The sequence below is a fragment of the Drosophila ficusphila genome, unplaced genomic scaffold, assembly GCF_018152265.1.
Source record: "Drosophila ficusphila isolate 14025-0441.05 unplaced genomic scaffold, ASM1815226v1 contig_197, whole genome shotgun sequence".
Lineage (NCBI taxonomy): Eukaryota > Metazoa > Arthropoda > Insecta > Diptera > Drosophilidae > Drosophila > Drosophila ficusphila.
In genome coordinates, this window is record NW_025064091.1 from 4,527,442 (window position 1) to 4,548,786 (window position 21,345).

Here is a 21,345-nt window from a genome sequence, read left to right on the forward strand (position 1 = left end):
CAGACCAGACCACATGATGATAAGAAGGGTTTTGGGATGCGGATTTGAGACCTGCATGAGTAGTCCTCGGCATCGCAGAATCGTACAATAGGTGTTTGAAACCTGATTTTAAAGGTGGATCAACATGATCCGATCACATCCTTTTTACAATTTTTTGCTCTAACAAATTCAAGTGCTTCATAAAAAATCAAGAAATGCCTAGGTCTAAAGAATTCAGTTTTATTACATTCTAGACAACTGCCTAAGGGTCTTCTTAAAAGGATTTGCACTTCACATTGTTAAAAAAAAATGGGTTAGGATAATAAACTTAAAAGTATTAAAGCCCCTTGCTACGAAAAATGAGCGTTTTAATGATTTTTAACAAATTAATAAATGCCTTTGAGGGGCTAAAGCTAACAACAACAGCAACAAATTTAATTCGAGCTTTTATACTGTTAAAAAATTATTTAATGGTTATAGTAATTATAATTTATAAACGAAAATCCTTTGCTCTAATGAATTCGAGATTTTGTATTGTTCAATATTGAGGTTTTTGAATAATAAAAGCAAAAAATTTTCAAGCCTCCTTGCAAAGTTCATTAAGGTTTTCGTTTGCCCCTTGCTCTTAAGGGGTTATATCCAGTTGCGAGGCCAAAAAAATGAGCTTTTTTGAAAATTATTTTTGGAGAGGCTATTTATTGTATGAATACGTAATATATATGAAAAGATAGGTCATTATTTCTAGTTTTAGAATATATTTAAAAAAAAAAAAAAATTTGGACTCCGTCGGTCCTGTAGAGGATCTCCCGAGGGTCCACTTCAAAAAAAGGTTTTGCGGTGAGCAAAATATCTCCGGTCCAAATTATTTGAAATGCAAAAAACCAAAAGGATTACGTAAAGAATAGACAAATGCTGGTAATGAGACTTGGGATTTTCAAAATTTTGATTTTTGACAAAATGGCGGCTTCCCAAACATAAAACTTTGTTTTTGGCACAAAAATTTCAACTTTGAAGTGGCTAAAAAAATCGAAGTTTTTGTCGGAGCCAAAATTCCAAGTTTCATTACCTGAAAAAATATCTAAGAAGAGAATGTGAAAGTTTCAAGTCAATCGGACAAGCCGTCTCTGAGAAATTTTGCTCACCGACTTTGAAGACATAGTTTCGAGAAAAACGCACTTAAAGTTTTGGCTACTAGTTGAACTACATGGGAGGCGTCTTTACAAATACACTTATTACTCCAATACTATTTACCGGAATACTTTGAAATTTTCAGACAATCTTCTTAGATATATATACATTCAAAATAGGCAAAAAAAAAAATTTCGATTTTTTCAAAATCGCAACTGGATATAACCCCTTAAAAGTCAGCTGATTTGCATGATTTGGATGAATTAATTTAGGCCATCGGTTAATTAAAACTAAAAAGTATAATATCAGCACTGTCCACGTTGGTTTCCCTGGTTCCTAAGGATTCACAATAGATGTTGATCAAATAACGAGTAAGCCTACGATTCTACGATGCCAATCTGATCGTTCTCGATTACCTTTTCTACACACTTATGGAGGTCTCAAATGCGAAGAAGGTGTCATCTTAATTCGGAGACTTGGCCGGCCCGGCGATGGCCGATGCTCGCCGTGCCACCTCCGGGGCCGCGGTTTCGTTGCTCCGATCCGGATCCGGATCACCCGGGCAAACCTGCGGAGTTTGCAGTTGGGGTAGGGCGAGCATCTGGTCCATCAGATCAAAGCCGCTCTTCCACACCAGCAGCTGGGCGCGCAGCTTCAACTTGCTGCGGTTGCGCAGGAGGTGCTTCTCCATGGCGAATCCCTTGCGGGCGCAGGCGAAGTCGCAGGCCCGCTGTCGCAGCACCGGACAGATATCGTTGTTGCCATCGCCGACATAGAAGACATGGTCGTAGCGAATGCTCCGTCGTAGATCCTGTTCAATGACAAAGTGCTCAAGGACGCGGCCCTTGCACAAATTGCTGGCGCTCAGCTTGCAGTCCGACTGCTGATGATGCGGTCGGACGATTAAGCGGCCAGAAGCATCGAACTCCGCCGGATTGGTGAAGACGGCCACAAAGCAATCGGCCAGGTTGTGCGCCCGCAGCCACTCCTCGATGAACACGCTGTTCGAATCACTGATGATGATTAGATCGAAGTGCAGCCGCTTGGCCAAGTGCTTAATGAGCCGGACGAAGCCGGGCACTTCCGGAATGCCGCGGATGGTGTCTCTGATCCGCGACTCCGGCACCTGTTGCTCGTGCAGCAGGCGGAACACCTCAGCCATGTATTCCGTCCAGCAGTCGTTTTCCATCAATTCGTTGGCCCGGGCACTGGTCACCTCCGTGGGCAAGAGGTCGCGGACCACCGTGTCCGTGTTCTGCGACACGATCGTGTGGTCAAAGTCGAAGGCCGCCAGGCGACGGCGCTGCTGCTTCTTCAGTTTGCAGCTGGCCACGGCTGCGGCCACCGAGGAATCCTTCGAGGACATTGGCGTGGAATGGACTGCCAGCAGCAGTGTGACCACAGCTCAACCGTTAGCTGATACGCTGGAATGGAACTGGAAAGTAGACTGGGAAAGTATACTGAAACTGGAAATATACCAAAACAACACAGGACGAAGCGGGAAAACCTTAAAAATCCGTTATTTCTGGGTTGCTTTTGAAGTGGGTAGGATATTGTGAAGTTATTTTATGTCACATAGCGATAATGAAAAGTATTTCAGTACAAACAAACCACTTTAAATGTTAAAACCGGTAGGAAAGGTTGGAAGTCAGGACAAATTTTTTTAGTAAGAAGGTAAGGAACTTTTAACACATTTGATTTTTGGCGGTGCCCTGATTATAGTGTTTTTTTTTTTTAAATATTCTTAAACGCATAAATTAATATGTAAAACCCAACCATTTAAAAATGGTGATAATGTTTTACACTTTTCTAAATTTATAACCAATTTCCAATAAGTGATATTCCAATCTTGCTTGAAAACAGCTAAATAGGCAACACTTTTATTGACAGCTTGGCTGTGTTGCAGCCCTGGCGTTTGACACTTTGACGTGGAACTGTCATCGGGAGTCGGGCACGAACAGAAGGGTCGACGCGGCAGTAAACGAACTCAGCTCACTTATTTGGAAATTTTCGATTGAACCGGAGGTGCGTGTGCTTGTTTTTTCAATCTTAACTGTTCTAACATTATTTGTCAATTAAAATAGTCAGTGAACAAAAGCATAGAACAATTCAAACTTCCGAATAAGTTTATTTTCCCATCTTCGTGGTTTTCCGCACCTTGCAGTTTTTCAATTCACTAGGTGTTTACATAAAATAATGCATTCGGTTCAGTTTAAGATATTACTTTATGTAGCTAAATTCTTAAAGATCTGTAAAGTGTAGTGAAAACCAGGCATGGAAAACACATTTTCAGGAGTGGGCCACCAAATTTCACCTGTGACGTCTCTCACCATTAGCCACGTCACAGCTGAAATTGGTGTGAAAGTGCTCGGAAACCAAATACCGATTACTGATGCCCACTTTCTCCTCTTTCCTTGCAGAAACCAAGCTTCATCAAACGACATGGACAAGGTTGTCAAGTTTGCCGAGCCAGGACGTGCCTTCGCCAAGGACTCGATCCGTCTGGTCAAGCGCTGCACCAAACCCGACCGCAAGGAGTTCCAGAAGATCGCTATCGCCACCGCCATTGGCTTCTGCATCATGGGCTTCATCGGCTTCTTCGTCAAGCTGATACACATCCCCATCAACAACATCATTGTGGGCTCCTAAGTGATTAGGGAAACCTCAAAAACCTGAAGATAATCAAATTCAAATCATCCATTTTAGCATATGTCCGAGCAATTTTTTTTCGTTTAGTTAACATGCATTATCTATATAAATAGAGAGAAACTATGTGCATTCAGCGAATGTCTTTCTTACAGAATTTTCATGTATGTGAAAGCGTACTGTAAATTTTCAAAATTCCATTCATACCTCTATGTTGAAGTGCATGAACAAGTTAGTTAATAAGGAACAATTGTAAAAAGAAATGAACCGATTTCACAGCATTTGTTTTGAGGTGTTTATCCCAATGAATAAATGTTAAACCGATTTTCCAAGTAAAAATTACATGTGTTGCTTATTACATTTTATTCATTTTAATTGGATTTTGAAAAGAAGTGCTGGTAAATATTTTAACAACCCTCAACGGATAAATGCCAAAGACTTGTTGGAACATTTAATCAAATAGATTTAATTGCCTTTAAAATCCAGTTTAGCATGTAAGGTACACTAACGTGCGTTGCATAGGAAGAGCAATCTGAAGGACCTCCCGAAATGACACCAACAAGTTTACGGTCAACAACCAAAGGTCCACCTGAGTCACCATGGCACGCCCAGCGTCCATATTCTCCGGCGCAAATACTATCCTTCGTAATATGAGTAACACACATTTCCGGTCTTAGAATACGAACACGAACACCTTGAAGATTTTCAGGATAAGAAGGATGTACTGAAGTTCTTCCCCAACCAGTAATCCACGCAAGTTCTCCAGGCGCAGGATTATTTTTTGCCAAAAGAATTGGCTGCACTTGTTTGGTAAATTTAATCGGTTTAGCTAATCGCATGACAGCAATGTCGTTGGCATTCGAACCATATTCATAAGTTTCGTATGATTTAATGGCTGCCACTTTCACAATGGCTCCTTTAGAGTATGTCTTTGATGATCCTACGCGAATTGTAAAGTGGTCGGCCCCAAGTTTTTGTCTTGTCCGAGGATGGAATCGGCAATGGGCGGCTGTGATTATAATATCCTTGCTGTAAATGGACCCACCGCAACAATGTTTTCCATTTAGTTGTAAGGAAACCTGCCAGGGAGCCTCTTTGATATCGATGGGTCCTCCACCGAAAATACGTTGTGATGGCTCTGGCTCTGCAGAGAAATAGTTAAATGCTAAAAGCAGCAGGAAACTCTTGATGAACATCTGATCTTGTTTGAGTGGGACTTTGAATAAAAATGTTTTGACTACCAGCGAAGTTTACCCTTTATAGGCCAAAAATTGCTCTGTTTACTAAAGCATTTCTTAAGTTAGAAGTTTAAGAATTCAAGCGATTTTGTTAAAGAAGATAAATTTTTTTTAAATGATTTAAATGTTTCAGTTAATTATTGACGATACAATTTGAGGTCAGAACTCCAATGCCAGATAAAACTTTAAAGGCTTCTTTTAAAATAATTTTTTTTAAAGAACTTTTAAATCAGTTGTTACAGTCGCTCCACACATAAAAAGATGTATAACATGAGTTGCATATTTCACTCTTTAAATTTATTTGAATTTTGACAATAGTGCTGATAAATATTTTGTTTTTGTTTTTTGGTTTGCTTTTTCAAAAATAACAACACTCAACGGATAAATGCCAAGGATGTGTTGGAAAGTTTAATCAAATAGATTTAACGGCATTTAAAATCCAGTTATGCATATAAGGTACACTGATGTACCTAGTAGAAGATAAGCAATCTGAAGGACCTCCTGAGACGACACCAACAAGTTTACGGTCAACCACCAAAGGTCCACCTGAGTCACCTCCGCACGCCCCGCCTCCATCTTCTCCGGCGCAAATAAGATCCTCCGTCATATCATGTACCATATCATATCTACACATTTCCGGTCTTTGAATACGGACACATACGCCTTGAAGATATACAGGGCCGTGAGGATGTATTAAAGTTGCTCCCCAACCAGTAGTCCACGCAAATGATCCAGGCATAGGATTATATTTTGCCAAAGGAATCGGCTGCACGTCCTTGGAGAACTCAAGGGGTTCAGCTAGTCGCATGACAGCAATGTCGTTACTATTCGGACCCAATTTAAAAGATTCGTGTGATTTAATGGCTGCCACTTTCACAATGGTTCCTTCAGAGAATGTGATTGTTGATCCTACGCGAATTGTAAAGTCTTCGGCCTCAATTTGTTGTCCTGTTGAAATAACGAATCGGCAATGGGCGGCCGTGATTATAATATCCTTGCTGTAAATGGAGCCACCGCAACTATGTTTTCCATTTAGTTGTAAGGAAACCTGCCATGGAGCCTCTTCGATATCGATTGGTCCTCCACCGACAATGCGTTGCGAAGGCTCTGGCTCTGCAGAGAGATAGTTAAATGCTAAAAGCAGCAGGAAACTCTTGATGAACATCTGGACTGGTTTGAGTGGGAGTTTGAATCAAAATGTTTTGACTATCAGTGAAGTTAGTCCTTTATAGGCCAAAAAATACTCTGTTTTGCAAAAGCATTTTTAAATTTAGAAGTTGAAAAATTCTAGCGATTTAGTTAAATGCTTTGAAGATAAACATATTTAATGGAAAAAGTTATTTAAAATAGTTATTTAAATGTTTGAGTTAATTATTGAAGAAACAAATTGGGGTAAGAAGTCCAATCCAAGATAAAACTTTAAATGCTTCTTTTAATTAGTTCTCGAAATTCTTATTGCAATTTGAAATAAATTAATTATTATATTTTACTTAATGGCTTTACCGCTTACTTCAAAAAGACTTCGTAAATTTCTAAGCACTTCATAAACAATTGTTTACAAATATATTTTTTATACCTTTTACTTGCAGTTAACTTTAGGCCTATAAATATAATACAGTAATATAAAGATTAAATTAGTACGCGTTAGTTGTCTCCTGAAGGCTCTCCTCAAAAACCTAAGAGCCTGTTGGCCGATTGTCGCACAGATTGCTCCAGTCGGGAACGTGCTCACTCTTCAGATACGTCTCCTTGACGAGGGATCGTGTCTGGATGAGGTCAGTCGCTCCACACAAGGCGCCGCCCAGCCAGGCGGTGAAGTTCTGCTTGCCAATGGCGTTGAAGAACTTGAACTCCAGATCGCCGTGAAAGCGCTCGGCGTAGAACGGATCCTCGGTGAGCAGATGCTGCAGTTCCTGGCGCAATCGGGCCAACAAACCCTGCACCATTGACCCACCACCTACGAGAAACACACTTTCGACCAGCGCGCGTCTCACGTCCAGCGTGCAGTCGAGTATGGAGCGCAGTATGAGATGCGGCAGGCTGTCCCGCTCGTGACTGGCCTCGAACATGATCTCGTAGACGCTTTCCCGCAAAATGCCGGGCACTTGGATTACCGCATCATTGTCGCTGACGATATAGTCCACATCTGGCGCTGGTTTCGGCTGATCCTCGCCACCTTTGGCGCGCGCCTGGGCTCTTTCTATGGTGGTCACAAAGCAGGTTCGCACCTTGATGTCCTCGAGCACGCTCTCCGACAGCAGGCTTTCCTTTACGCCCGTCTCCACCAGCTGACGCTTGATCTCCTCGTGAATGGCCTTGCCTCCATAGCTTTGATCCTTGAAGGCGGACATTATCTGCACACCGCTGAAAACTGGCATTACGCTGGTCTCGCTGTAGCCGATGTCAACCACCAGGGCGGTGGGAACGGCCAGCGGGGACAGGGCGATGAGGTGTACGGGCACAAAAAGCACCGAGGAGACATCAAAGTGGACGAAAAGGACGCGAGCCAAGGTCTCGCGCAGCACGGTGGGCCCAAATACGTTCTCCACCACTACGAACTTTCGCTCCTTTGGGCTGACCAGCAGATGCCTAAAAACCATAGGGAGAACTATGTAGATATAGACCTTGTGATGTGCTCCACATACTTAAAGAAAATCGTTTGCAGAAAGTCCACCAGCTGGTCGTAGAGCTCCTCCGGTGAACCGTAGTCGAACAGACGCTTCCTGATCCCTGTCGTGGTCATCACCACTTCCGTGGGCATAATCTTTCGCGGGTAGGCCTCCGCTGCGAATCCCAGCCTATAAAATTGGCACGGTGATGACTTCACCTTCGATTGCACCGCATATTTGCTTACTTTGTATAGGCGGTGCCGATGTCCAGGACAATAGGCGGCTTCTCCTGCATAACGCTCTCGTAAATGGGCATTTTGGGGAATTTGTTAGTTAGCGCTAGGACTAGTTATTTATAAAAAAAAACAATTAAGCCAACAAATGTTGGGGCTACAGGTATGCAACTATCGATAACAGAGTGCAATCGATGAACGCGATGTGACTAACAGTTCGTCTCTACTAACTCTGTATCGGCATTATTCAAATTTTTAACTTCATATTCAAATGTTCCGTAACCGTTTACTTTAAATATAGCGTAACATTTTGAATATGTATGATATTCGAACTCCTTTTACAAAATTTCAATTTTTTTATTTTACTACTTAGCCAATAAAAAGGGTTGCTTACATATTTTTTATAACGGGTTCCATTATTATATGGTATATAATAAATAATTTATATAATTACCCCGCCCTGTCTCAATTTAAAATTGATTTACTCTTTAAAAATTACAAACAAATTTTATTCATTTTGAATTTGTAAATTTATTTCAAATTTTTTAGCTTATTTCGATTTTGTGTTTTGCGGGGTCTTTCCCTTCGATTTCATTTAGTTATATAAATAGTAGTATATAATTTCAGTTTGAATATTACATACTCACGCAACTATAATTCTTAGAATCCCGATGTGTGTGTTTTTTTTTTTGGGGAGGAGTAATGCATATGCGATGCGGGATGTGTGTTCATATACAGATTGATGTATTATATAATAATAACTCGTTGCCTATCAACTAAGCCTAAGCGTAATTTCATAAATGTTTCTTCAAAGGATAAATGTGTACAAATATATATAAATTACAGTATGCCTGCGCATAGGTAACTATACAAAACGGGGGGGCGGGCAAAGCACAATTCATTAATTAGCTATCAAGTATAAAAAGAGCTCCAAGCGTAGCGGCGGGGGAACAGGGGATATTGGGAGTATTGGCAATTATTGATTCTACTTCCTTTGTGCAAACTAGTTTAACAAATTCCGAATAATAAATAACAAAGCAGTAACAAGTCGGGTTGGATTAAAACGGAGCGATTACAACCGCGGGAGACTAATTAAAAAAAGAGCGTTACATGCGGGTGTTAAATGTAGATTTGTAAAATAAATAAATACATAAATTTAGGTTCGATTGGGGGAAAACTGGGACTCTGGGGTACTGGGACTCTGGGGAACGGGGTCATGGGCAATGGGCGCGTTGGAGGACGGGAGATGCGGTCCTTCTTCGTCTAGGCTAGTTTACAATTACTTTAAGTTCAGTCGTCGCTAGTTTGGCAGCTGAGGTGGCCGACGTGGTCTCGACGTGATCCTGTACTTGATCGTGATCCTGATCCTGGTCCTGGTCCTCGACCATTACCGAGGTCGGTTCGCTGGTGACGGCGCCTCCGCTGCGACGCCTCCTCCTGCACCTCTCTTCCGCTTTCTGTTTCTGTTTCAGCTTCAGCTTCTGTTTCGGTTTTTGCTCCTGCTTCTCATCCGCCCCCTGTCACTTTTCCGGCCCAAAGAGCCGCGCCAGACTGGCGTTCTGATTGCTATCCATTATGTCCGCGGTTGTGCCCATGGCTCCCTTCGCCTTGTGCGACTGCATTGGCGGCAAATTCGCGATCTGCACTTCGTGCCGGAACAACTGGTTCACACTCCGTCCAACCAGCTGTGCGGTGAGCTTCTTGAATATGTCCTTCTTGGCCCGATCCACCTTGTTGCCCTTCACGGGCGCCACGGCGATCTTCTCGTCGAACTTCTGAATGTCGGCCGCATTTACGCTGGGTATGTGCTGCAGCACTTCGCTGAGAATGGGGAAGTGTGGTCGCAGCAGCTCGTAGAACTGTACGCCCAGCGTAACCAGGCCCGATTGGTTCGCCTCGTGCTGCCCGTGCACCTGCATGCCCTGCAGAACGGCCGTGAAGGCGGTCACCGCCTTGTTCTCGTCCATCAGCTTCTCGGCGGCGAGGAAACGCATCACGGGCGCAGCAATATTCACAGCCTTCATGCTGCACATGCCATCGTTCCAGGCAATGGCCTTCAGCAAGGTCATTAGCACATAGTTACCGATGTGTCCGTTGCGCAGCAGCTTGCCACCCAAGTCGCTGATGATGTCCGACAGCAAGGCCGACTGGCTGGCCCGCGATTGTGGCGCGCTGTCCATCGAGTGCTCCTCGTTCTCCATGGCCACCGAATTGCTGTTGGCATTGGCGCCGGCCGCCACATGATCGGCGCCAATCTGGCCGCCGACCAATGCGATCTTCAGCACATCCAGGTACTCACGCGTCAGCGTGCGATTCAGCTGGTCCTCCAGCACCTCCTGCGTGTCGTTGACCTCCCCGTTCAGCTGACCGCTCTCGTACAGCGAGGCGATGTACAGCCAGCGACGCGTCAGCCGTTCGCACATCAACGGGGCCAGGTGGGCGAATAGCGGCACGAGAACACTGTCGTAGAAACTGGGCGGGCACGAGTAGACGAAGGGCTTGAAGAAGACCCGGATGATCGGGCGCAGTCGGTAGTCGGGCACCACGTCCATGCGGCTGAACACATTCGTTACAATGGCATCCGCAAGGCCCAGCAGCTGGTAGAGATCACGACCCAGCGAGGGACCCGCGGAGCCCATCAAATGGTAGCAGCCCTCGGTGACCATCATCATGAAGGTCTGCATCTTCTCGAAGGGCGTCGGTTCGCTGCGAATGGTGGTGTCCAACGGATCGGTGGGCAGCGCGCAGATGCCCATCAGCTGCTTCTTCTCGTGCTCCAGCATGCCGTGGATGCCGCGATAGCCATCGGAGAGGGCGAGCAGCGCCTCGGGGGCAAACAGTTCGTTGAGTACGCGCATCAGGCTCAGGACATGCGAGAGCAGCGGCACCACGTGCTTGGTCGCCGGATTCCGGCAAATGGGATTGCCCAGTTCCGTGCAGCCGATCACAAAGCCACCGCGCTGGGCGCGATCCGGGTCGTCGGGCCAGGTGCACCGCTTCACCACGCCCAGAACGACGTGCAGGGCGTCCAGGAGTCGCGAGCGATTCTGCAGCGTGGGCGAACCCTCTACCGCGTAGCTGGGCGGCTTGTCCAGGCCCACGAAGCTCATGAAGTCCAGCGGCGACTTGAGCGCATCGCCGAAGGCCAGCCACTCGGTTCGCTTGTCCTGGACGATGTGCTCAATGAAGAGCGTCTGTCGCTCGAAGTCGCAGAAGTGGTTCGAAATTAGGATCAGCGCCTCCTGCAGCGTTGTGCGTTCCAGGCGGCACAACTGGTGCTGGCCGGGCTCCTTGAGCAGCAGCTCCACATGGCCGTTGATCTGCTCGAAGACGGGCAGCAGCAGCAGCGGGTACTTATGGGCCAGCTTCACCAGCAGCGAGGCGGCGTGGCGTCGAAGATTCACGGCCGACTTGGCCTGCACTTTTTCCAGTTCGTTGGGCGGCTTTAGCACCAGCGCTCGGAAGATCTTGTCGAGGACACGCGGCAAGAGGCTCACACCGCTCATCGCCACACAATTGGTGGCCGTGATTTGGCACGCGGACATGCTAAGAAAGACGAACAGGGCCGAGATGCACGAGAGCAGGATCGAATAGGTCAGCGGATTGATTGTTTCCAGCTTGAGGCACTCCTCCAGCAGTCGCAGGCCCGCCGGCACCGACGGACGCTCCGCCACGAGTAGGATGCGGCTGAGAACGCCATCCAGCACGCTGACAAGTGCGTCCCATTCCAGGTAGACGGGATCTAGCACGCTGCACGAAATATTGCCGCTCTTGACCTCGACATCCGCTTCGGCCACCGCGTTGCGCAGACGCTGTTGCAGCCACTGCTCGCAGTAGCCGTACGTGACCAGCGGCTGGACGAGCGTGGCCAGGCGGAAGATCTCGAGGAAGTCGGTGCGGCAACGGAAGAAGTAGAGCGCGAACTCCTCCTCGCTGTCGTACTCTAGTCGAATGTACGCCTCCGTGGAGAGGCTGGCAGGCGAGCTGGTTGAGGTTGAGGCAGGATATGGCAGCTTCACGATCCGCGGCGCAATCGTGTGGATGAGCTTGGGAATGTAGTTGACCGTGGCGAAGTCCTTGGAGCACGGCTCGTGCTTGAGCAGCAGCTGCCAGATGAGCGCCGCCCCATGGGCGACGGTCAGCGATGGATGCTGGACGAGCAGCAGCAGGCATTCTAGCAGCACCTCCAAATGCACCGGCCGCTGGGTGGCATCGTCCTTGCCCCAGAGCGCCACCAGCTGTTGGGCCATGCCGTTGAGCACCTGCAGCAGTTTCTTGAGGAAGTTGTGGTGCTGCTCGATGGCCAGCGCCGAACTGGAATCGGGTGGTATCTGGCTGGCCTGGTAGATGTAGCGCAGCGGCTCCTCGTTGAACAACTGCAGTAGCGGTTTGCGCTCCTTTGCCTGGCCCTTGCGATTCGTGATCTGCGCCAGGCACTCGGCCGCGTTGCACTGGAATGCTTTGTCGTTGAGCAGAATGCAGAGGAAGTGCATCAGCTTGCCGTTGCTGGACATTATGTGCTGGATGCTGACCCACTCGACGAAGCCGCTTAGCGTGAGCAGGACCATCTCGACGACGCGGCTGTGTGCGTTGGCCTTGGTGAAGTTGCATTGGCGCGTCGTCTCGCGAAACGCCGTCACATGCTGCTCCACCAGCCGCAGGAAGAACTCGAAGATGTCGTTCATGTTGTTGTTAAGCGCCTGGTACATATCCTTGCGCCGCTGATTCGACTCGATCGTCTGCAGCAGTGCCACATCCTCCACCAGCCGTAGGAAGACGAGCAGCACCAGCTCCGTCTGTGCCTCACCTTTGGTGCAGGCCTGACTGAGCTCGGGCAGCAGATCGGACCACTGCTGGGGCCACTCGCGCTTGATCATCTCGACGATGATGCGCGATAGCGCGTCCTTTGTGGGCAGCAGCGTGCGGTCCTCCGCCGGGCCCACGCCCACGTTCAGCATCTTGATGGCATTGTCCTTGATGTACACCTTCTCCTCGTGCGTGATGCAATTCCAGCGGAACTTGATTGTGTATTCGATTAGCTGCAGTCCGAAGTGCCGCACCTGCTGGTTCGATTGCGGCGAGCTGGCCAGAAACAGACCAACCTGGGCGCACAGCGGCGACTCCTCCTTGAATCGCTCGCAAGCCATGTAGGCCTCCAAACGCGCCTGCGGCTGGGTCATCGGGTGCATAATCAGGTCGACAGCCGTGGCCAGTTCGGCGGCCAGTGCCTCGGTGCCTCCGTGCTGGGCCATTGCCATCGCTAGCTGCTGTCGTCTGCCTGTCGTCTCCCTGGAGGATTGAAATATGAGCGAGATTTTGGGGTGCGGTTGTTTATGGTTTATGCCACACATGTGCTTCGCTGCTTTTTCCCCCTTTCCCTACCCCTTCAATGAGCCACTTACATACCTGCCCGCCGCTGGAAACCCAATTCTCGCCTAGCCTCTCGATCGCCTCGATCCCCTGGTGCCTCGTCTTTGGCCAATGCGGTTCCTTTTGCTTTTTGAAGTTCAGCAGACGACAACGTTTCCAAAGATTAGAATAGCTGCCCGTGTGTGCGTGTGTCCGTGTGTGTTTGCGTGTTCGAGCGTGTTTGTGTGTGCGGAATGCGTGAGTTGGGTTTCTGGGCTGTGATTGTGGGTTCTCGTGCTGATTTTGTGGTAACTCCTAACTCAGTTGATCCGGCTTTAGTAACGCCTATTGCCTGGAACACAGCCTCGATTCGTAGCTTGTCTCACATCTGAATCGCATAAATATTTCTTGGATAGCCCACTGGAAACGGCTTTTCCGGCTGGGTTGTTTTAGAACAATGTGCAGCAAAATCGCACGGGACAGGGTTGACAGGCGGCTCACGGAAGTTGCCAGATCGTACTGTCTCTGCTTAGGATTTTCACCAGACTGCAATATCTTTCATTTGCTTTTGCTTATTTTATTCAGTGCATCGTATTTGTGGAATTTCTTTGTTCAGTTTGTCATGAAGTTCCGCGTGTAGCTATGTTTCTTATGAAATTCGCGCGATATTTTCGCAATACAGCAGCGTTGCCACGCCGATAAATTTGTCAGGCTGCCGTTTGCCGGTTCATGGTGTATATCTAACTTTATTATTATGAATCTTAAACAAGTATTATTGGGAAGCTAGGAATTGAATTATGTACTTGCCAAGTGATAAAAATCACAGAAGCTGCTTTGTTCAAAAAATTGTACAAACTTGCAAATTTTATTGGTCACTAGCCAACACTAAACCGGCAAAGCGTGCGCAGGGACACAACAACAAAACAACCGTTGCTTTTAATGTCAAACAAAGCGGCAACGCCGGCATCCCCACGAATAATCAGTGTTAAGCGCGTATTTTTATTTTTTATATGATATTTGGCGTAACTTGTTTATTTAAATCGCGGACGTTGATGCACTAAATATAATCGAAATGGAGTGGCACGAAGGCGAGTTGGATAGCCGCCGCACGGTTGCCTTTCCCGAACGCACAATTCCCGGTTTTGGACAAACTGATCCGGCGGATTCCGGTAAGTTTTGTAGTTCACAGGAATGCGGCATGGGATTTTACAATTTGTATAACCAATTCGCAGGCGATTACATGGGAGGAATAATCGGCGATGGACAGTGGGGCTGGGTCACCTGCCGGTATGCCAAAGACGCCACATTAATGGTCTGCAGCATGGCCACAGGTGAGTGCATCTCCTGCCATTGCTTCTGGAGGGAAGATGCCGATGAGCAGGAACAGGAGCATCGCAGCAGCATCCGTTGCGTGGAGGAGCTCTTCCCGGGCGAACCAGAGCGTTCCGGCCTCCTGGCCATATGCCTGGAGTCGTGGCCGAACGGGGAACTGCGCCCTGAAAATTGCCCGTTGGCCAGCACACAGGTGCTCATCTTCGCGATTGCCAGCGGAAGGGTGCTGCGCAGCTTCAACTTGCAGGATCTGCACTGCAGCGCGTTGGCCTTCCTCGACCAGCGAATATGTGGCGGCACACGGTTGGCTCGCTTCGATGGCTGCTTACTAGTGGCTACCGAGGAGGGAATGGTCCAGCTGGTCGATCTCAATGGCAGTAGTTTAATGGAGAAGCGCAACAGCGACTACAGCATCTGCCAGTCGCCCAGTGCCGAGAATGAGCCGCGCTACGGAGAGCTTTACCCTGTTCTCTGTGAGGAGGTGATACGCAAAATCGATGTTTTGCTGGACTTATCTCGGTCCAAAGGAGGCCACTTGGCCGTGCAGGTGGACGGTGAGAGCGTGTCAGTGAGGGCCCCAAAGACACCCAGCTAACTGCCTTTTCCTCGACAGTGGCTCGCACTGGAATCCGCTGCTTGATGGGCATCAGCATTGCACCTGGTTTTGCCGCCGGATTAGAGGATGGCCGCGTTCTGATCTACGATTTGATGCGGTTCAACGTGACCGCCTCTCTGCAACCGCCAAAGAAGGAGGGAAGGATTCACGGGGCCGTGGAGCGAATGTGCCTTATAATGCCGCCCGACGATCCCAAGCCGTGTTTCTACATATGCGTAATGTACCACAGCGCCGAGCGGTTGAACATGTTGTTGCACTCGGTCAACTACCGGCGATCCTATGTGGAGCAGGATGGCGATGGATTCCGCTTCGAGGTAAGCAGTCGAATTGAACTTCAAAACGTTCCAAGCACTACAACTACTTGCTCTCGCAGCACTTCCATTCGAGCTCCGTTCGCAATCACCAGGTTTTCGACGGCGAAAACTGTTCGGTGATTGCCTGCACCACGGCATCTACGTTTAGCTTTGCTGGCGACAGTGGAACACTGCTGATCATCATGGCTTGGTACTCGACCACCGAACGCAAGAACAAGCTCGTTTTGTTCGACATCAATCAGTGGTACAAGGACGAGATGCCCTCGTGCGTGCGACCTTACGAAGTTCCCCATTACATCGCCGGCTATTTTCTTAGCCAGAATGGCCTTAATGGTCTCCCAATGGGATTGGGATTGCAGCTGCACCCGAACTCCATAATGCACTTTGTTTCGCTGCAGCGCTACGATGAGCACTTCTATCCCGACTCCCTTACTTTTGGTAAGAGTTAGAAGTGATTTCGGAATTAGAACTGAACTGATAGTCGTTTCGCTTTAGATTGCAAGCTGTTAACCCCAACTGGCAGCCGCTATTACGCTCAGAATGGAGTGCAGCACCGTTTTTTAAACGCCCTGCGATGGGAGCGCGCCGCACTCTTTTTGCGTCCACAACCTTACCACGAGGACATAGTTCGCCTGCGACTCCTGCCACAGTTTTGCGAGCTCAATCCGAATGCCACGTTCTCAAAGGTGGGCGATTACGTTTGTGTGGCAGAATTTATTATTATTATTACATTTATGCATCACTTTCACTTGATGTTCTTCTCTTACATTTCATACTTTTTTATTACTATAATATATTCGCTTACTATTATACTTTTTTAATATTCAGGCAGCGATGTACGAAGTGATTTTGTCTGTGGCTCTGGAGCACAAGTGCTCGGCCCTGTTGAACGACTGCGCTCGCAGCTGGTTGGATGGAAGCTTCTTGTGCAACATGATCGAATCCACGGAGCTCTCGCTCTCCACGCTGACCAACTGGATCATGAAGCGCGCCGGGCAGATCAAGCAGCGCTGCGCGGAGCTCTGCCAGGGCATCTTTGACTACGGCGGCTATTCACTGGACGAGCGGGAGCGTCGCGAGTTCGAGATCCTCGCCACCCAGTTGCGTGAGCTGTTGCGACTGCAGACGTACATTGTCGAGCTGGGAACGCGCCGGCTGTCGCCCACCGTGCTCTCCGAATGCCAGACGAACAGGCGGGCACTGCAGACGGTTCACGAGTTCCATCGGGTGCTCTACTGGTTTATCGAGCAGGCCCTTCTGCCGGAGGGTCAGCACGAGGATCATCGCCAGCACCGGGAGCCGCCACTCGTCAGCCTGCGGCGCGACTACTCCGAAAGGCGGACTCTGCGAAAGAACCTATATATCGACACGCTGACAGGCCAAACCGGCCTGCCCTCCACATATCCGCCGGAGTCGCTGAAAGCCCTGCTGCTTGTGATGCTCGAGCCGTACACAGAGCTCGCCAGCAAGCACGCACTCGTCCTCTATCTGCTGTTGGACCTCAATCCGCCATTGAGCCGGCGCTTTCAAGCCAACTTTGAGCTGGACGAGGATCTCGCGAAGTCGGTGCGCTCCTTTTGGAGCTTGGATCGCGGCGATTGCACGGTGGGCTTTGACTTGGAACTTACTGATACGGAATAGAAGTGATTTACTTACTTTCTCTTTTGTCTTCTTATAGGGGTGCGTCAATGAGCTCTACAAGGATTTCGCGATGAGCGTAAACCTAGAGGAATGGCAGACGCGTCTGCTGCTGGAGGGCCTTCTGGCCGCCGGGGCTGTGAAGGCGGCCATGCGCGTGGTCAGCCAACCGCCTGGTCCCATACCCGCCGCCCTGCACATGAGCGTGCTGCTGGCGAACGGGAGCATGCCGGAGGCCTTCGAGAAGGCCCGCCTCCACGACAGAGACGGCGGGGCGGGCCAGTCGCTGCTGGAGCTCTTCTTTCGCTACTGCATCGAGCGCAGACGCTTCAAGGTGCTGGCCGAGCTGTGCCTGCGCGAGCAGGAGGAGGCGCTCCTGTACCGCCTGCTGCGCCAGTGCCGCTCGCGGCAGACGGAGTGCGTCCAGCTGATCCTGCTGCTGCAGAAGAGCAAGTTCGTCGAGGCCGTGTCGCTGATGGACCAAGTGGCCGCCGACAGGGAGAGGGACGAGTCCTCCAGCACGATCATTTCCGCCTATCGATCCACCATGGCACCGGTGGCCCAGAACATTGCCGGCACCTATATGCGCATACGGGGCAACCTGGACGGCATGGAGGAGGGCTGCCCGGACGCCGGTCCCCTGCTGCCCTTCAGCTGCCAGCTGGTGCAGCAGAACGCCAGCGGCCAAGTGGGCGGCATCTTCCAGAGCTCCGCTGTGAGCGCCCATTGGGCGACGCACTGCGATGCGACTGCCTCGGCACCCGTTCATATGCCCTCCGCCATTGGTTACTCGAACATTCCGTTCCTGCGGCACGAGCAATTCGGACCGCCGGACCACTTGCAGCGCCTGCCGTTGGTCAAGCCCGTGCCGCACCAGTCGGTGGAGAAGCGACAGCGCGAGGAGCAGGAGGAGCAGCAGCGGAAGCAGCAGCAGTCGCAGTCACAGTACTCGCTGCAGCCGCGCAAACGTCGTCGCCTTCTCGCGGAGCAGCTGCTGGAGGACGTGCGTGGTCACATCAATTCGCTGATGGATCATCAATCGGAGCAAAGGGAGCTGGAGGACGCGGAGCAGAATGGGGCCAGTGATTTGCTGCAGCTGCCGAACTTCCTTCATGCACGCCAGCGCACCGAGTCGGACAGCCGGCCGAGCAGCATTGCCCACCAGGCAATACCCACGATCCTGAAGCGGCAATCGACCGTCACTGGCGCTCCGCCGGCAGCCACATCCACAACGCTAGCGGAGCCGAAGCGATTCCGTTTCATGCCGCCGATTCCACTGCGATTGGATGGCTCCATGGCTGCGGTCCACGAGGATAAGCAGGAGCAGGAGGAGGAGGACGAGGACGAAACGGACGAGATCATCGTGGAGATCGAGTCGAGAAGCGAGCCGCGAAGCGCCGACAGCAGTGCCTCCGATGAGTTCTGTTCGCCGATGGCCTCCGCCAATGTTTCCCTGTTGGATCAGCGGGACTCTCCGCGCCCCATGATCCCGCCAGCTGGCCCGCAGCCGCGCAGCTCGTTGCTGCAGGAGAGAACCTCGATCGGAAGTGGAGTCCAACGGGCTGGTGGCTTGGGAACAGGCAGCGAGAGCAGCAGCGGATTCGGCAGCTTTGCCACGGTGCAACCGGCCCAAACGACCTCGCATTCGCAGTTCGTGCCCACCGTTTGCTCATCCAAAATGGGCGAGACCCAGTCGCAGGTCTTCTTCGCCGGGAGTGGTCTGGTGAGGATCTCCGAGCGCACCACCATCTGCGGCGAAATGGAGTCCACTGAGCTCGGATCGGAGCTAATGGCTGCGCCGAGTTCACAGTGGTCGCTGCCCGCGGAGCGGCCACTTGGACAGATTGGTCAGATGATGGACACCACGCTGGGCATGTCCACGTACGATGTGCAGCCAGAAAGCCAGGACGATGGTGATGCCGAGGAGGAGGAGGAGGAGCTGAAATTGGGTGAGACTCAGTCGCCAGAGCAGCACAATCAACAGGATGAAGAGGAGGAGGGGGAACAGGTACGAGATCAGGAGCAGGAACGTTCGGAGACCAGCGGTTACCAGCTGGCGTTCCTGGCCAACTCCTCGGAGGCACCCGCCACTTCGGAGCCGCTCTCCTCGCCCACTTGCAGCCTGAGCAGCGAGGAATCGGACATGTCCTCGGCGGGCATTCGCAATCCGCTGCTGCCGTCGCTGCCGAACGACGATCCCATGTACTCCATCGTCGTGGAGTCGACGGGCTCGATAACGACATCGCGTTCGGTGACGCACACGCCGACATCCTTCCTGCCCAGCGACACGAACGTCTCGCAGAACTCGAGTCCACGCGGAGCAGCGCATGGCGACAACGATGGCGATGGCTCGCCGATCTCGCTGTATCGCGCGAACAGTTTGGAAACGGTGGACGATCTGGACACCACCAAGGGCTCGCTGGAGGAGGAGGAGGACGGCTACGACGAGGACGACTGTGTGATCGCACTGGATGGCACCGAGGTGCGCGGCTATGTGGCCCGTCCCCAGCAGTCGGCGGCCTGCAGCAGCGCCGAGTTGTTCGCCTTCAAGGACGACTGCCAGCAGCAGCAGCAGCAGGAGGAGGCGGCCAGCGGTCCGCGTCCCTCGCTCTCGCTGGGCGCCACCGTCAACAGCGACTCGGTGGTGGCCGAGACCATTGTGGTGGACAGCGATGAGGATGAGGAGGAGGAGGAGGAGAAGCCGCAGCCGCAGCCGGATGCGCAGATGGAGCAGCAAAAGGAGCCGGATCAGCAGCCAATGGAAGAGGATGCCGGTAGCAATGATTCCGTGAACACGGTGGCCTTTAGCGAACCCAAGCAGCCGATGGTTGTCGAGAGCGAGATCGAGTTGGAGGTGGTCCAGGATGGAGAAGTCCCGCAGGAGGTGATGCAGCTGGAGCGGATTCCCGAGGAAGAGGCTGAAGAGGATGAAGATGCTGCAGCAGTGGTGGTGGTGGAAGATGTGATTGAGATGCCAACTGATGAGGTGATCAATGAGGCCAATGAGCACATCAGTGAGGGAATCAATGTGGTCGCCAAGGAGGAGGAGGTAATTAAGGTGGCTAATGAGGAGGTTATTGAGGAGCAAGCAGAGGAACCATCGGACAAGCCATTGGAGGAGCCATCAGAGAAGCCATTGGAGGAGCCATCAGAGGAGTCCACACCCCTCGTAAAGGAACGAACCGAAGAGCGGAAAAAACCGCACTCCTCAGAGGCTTCCCGGGCAGCGCCGCTTTTGGAGCAGGAAGAGGACTTAGCCGGGAGTCTAGTGCTAGTGCTGTCCGACGATGAGGAGCCGGCCAAGGCACCCGCCCCAAGGACACGCTCCCGCCGCAGCTCCAACGTGGACAGTCCGCGAGCGTTGCGGCCGCGTCGCGGTTCCCTAGAGCACAGCGACAGTCCGGTCCCGGGCACTGGTCCTAGCCACAGGATTTTAGTGCGTAAAACCGCGTCGCCCGTTTCGACGCCCAAGCGCCGCACGATGCAGCACCGGCACTTGCTGGACGTGATCGAGGAGCAGGGATCGCAGGATGCCTGGCTGCCGCGCACTCGTTCGCGGTCGCGTCTCAGCGTGGACTCGGAGGGAGCCTCGTCCTCGCGGCCGGCCACTCCGACCAGACCGCGGGAGCGGGGCAAGCGAGCCGTATCGCTGGCGCCGCAGAGCAGCGAGCCAGTGAAGCCGATTCCCAGTCTGCGGCATTCGTTGCGCGGGATCAGTGAACCGCCAGCCAGTCCGGCATCGAAAAAGAAAGCAGCAGCAGCAGCAGCTGCAGATGATTCCCCCGAGGACCAGCAGCAGCCTCGACTCCGTCGCTCGGCGCGCATACGCACCTCGGAGCAGGCCAGTGGCTCCACCTCCTCGGAGTCCGCCTCGCGGTCGAACTTAACTAACAGCAGCACCACCACCACCGCCACCACCACCACACACCGCGAGCGGCGTCCTCGCATCCGGAGCCGATCCAAGTCGGATGCCTGAGATGCCATCTAGTTATTTTAGTCAGGAAGTGCCTCCTCCTGCTGCTGCGTCCGAAAAACAACAAAGGATGTGTGTGATGTGTAAGTCACAGCCATCTCAACTGACCCATGTCACTTGCATCTGCAATCTCCGATGAACCAAGTGGGTGGAAACGTCCTCGGAGGCACTTCTCAACGAACCGCTGTCGCTTGACATTTTATTTTAAATTTGTTTACGTTAAATACCAATTTGAATTGGCATCTGTTCTATATTTTAAATAAAAAAAATTGAAGTTGAAAGCCTTTTTA

The 21,345-nt window shown here is 50.8% G+C and overlaps 7 protein-coding genes across 8 annotated transcripts; 2 read left to right on the plus strand and 5 right to left on the minus strand.

The window, feature by feature from the left end:
• Positions 1 to 1,247: 1,247 nt before the first annotated feature.
• Positions 1,248 to 2,534, minus strand: LOC108097798 (pyridoxal phosphate phosphatase PHOSPHO2). The gene has a single exon (XM_017200329.2). It carries the CDS (start codon positions 2,471 to 2,473, stop codon positions 1,571 to 1,573), a length of 903 nt encoding a protein of 300 aa, XP_017055818.1. The 5' UTR covers positions 2,474 to 2,534; the 3' UTR covers positions 1,248 to 1,570.
• A 469-nt stretch (positions 2,535 to 3,003) lies between these two features.
• On the plus strand, positions 3,004 to 4,092 carry LOC108097794 (protein transport protein Sec61 gamma-2 subunit). The gene is made up of 2 exons (XM_017200325.1): positions 3,004 to 3,132; positions 3,528 to 4,092. Exon 2 carries the CDS (start codon positions 3,550 to 3,552, stop codon positions 3,754 to 3,756), a length of 207 nt encoding a protein of 68 aa, XP_017055814.1. The 5' UTR covers positions 3,004 to 3,132; positions 3,528 to 3,549; the 3' UTR covers positions 3,757 to 4,092.
• A 74-nt stretch (positions 4,093 to 4,166) lies between these two features.
• Positions 4,167 to 4,968, minus strand: LOC108097793 (trypsin alpha-like). The gene has a single exon (XM_017200324.1). The coding sequence runs from the start codon at positions 4,947 to 4,949 to the stop codon at positions 4,209 to 4,211; it is 741 nt and encodes a 246-aa protein (XP_017055813.1). The 5' UTR covers positions 4,950 to 4,968; the 3' UTR covers positions 4,167 to 4,208.
• A 304-nt stretch (positions 4,969 to 5,272) lies between these two features.
• Positions 5,273 to 6,179, minus strand: LOC108097434 (trypsin alpha-like). Its single transcript, XM_017199703.1, has one exon. It carries the CDS (start codon positions 6,154 to 6,156, stop codon positions 5,404 to 5,406), a length of 753 nt encoding a protein of 250 aa, XP_017055192.1. The 5' UTR covers positions 6,157 to 6,179; the 3' UTR covers positions 5,273 to 5,403.
• Positions 6,180 to 6,520: 341 nt separating this feature from the next.
• On the minus strand, positions 6,521 to 8,021 carry LOC108097789 (actin-related protein 10). The gene is made up of 3 exons (XM_017200320.2): positions 7,846 to 8,021; positions 7,637 to 7,789; positions 6,521 to 7,580 (listed from the first exon to the last, which is right to left on the minus strand). The coding sequence occupies exons 1-3, from the start codon at positions 7,914 to 7,916 to the stop codon at positions 6,668 to 6,670; spliced, it is 1,137 nt and encodes a 378-aa protein (XP_017055809.1). The 5' UTR covers positions 7,917 to 8,021; the 3' UTR covers positions 6,521 to 6,667.
• Positions 8,022 to 8,553: 532 nt separating this feature from the next.
• LOC108097470 (exportin-5) lies at positions 8,554 to 13,947 on the minus strand. 2 transcript variants are annotated; one of them, XM_017199742.2, is made up of 2 exons: positions 13,240 to 13,947; positions 8,554 to 13,122 (listed from the first exon to the last, which is right to left on the minus strand). In XM_017199742.2, exon 2 carries the CDS (start codon positions 13,089 to 13,091, stop codon positions 9,354 to 9,356), a length of 3,738 nt encoding a protein of 1,245 aa, XP_017055231.1. In that variant the 5' UTR covers positions 13,092 to 13,122; positions 13,240 to 13,947; the 3' UTR covers positions 8,554 to 9,353. The 2 variants fall into 2 exon arrangements, with proteins under 2 accessions (XP_017055231.1, XP_017055230.1); XM_017199741.2 differs by having other exon boundaries at positions 13,236 to 13,947.
• A 160-nt stretch (positions 13,948 to 14,107) lies between these two features.
• LOC108097469 (protein ELYS homolog) lies at positions 14,108 to 21,336 on the plus strand. The gene is made up of 7 exons (XM_017199740.1): positions 14,108 to 14,351; positions 14,415 to 15,068; positions 15,128 to 15,444; positions 15,504 to 15,882; positions 15,940 to 16,130; positions 16,273 to 17,049; positions 17,123 to 21,336. The coding sequence occupies exons 1-7, from the start codon at positions 14,255 to 14,257 to the stop codon at positions 21,056 to 21,058; spliced, it is 6,351 nt and encodes a 2,116-aa protein (XP_017055229.1). The 5' UTR covers positions 14,108 to 14,254; the 3' UTR covers positions 21,059 to 21,336.
• Positions 21,337 to 21,345: the final 9 nt, after the last annotated feature.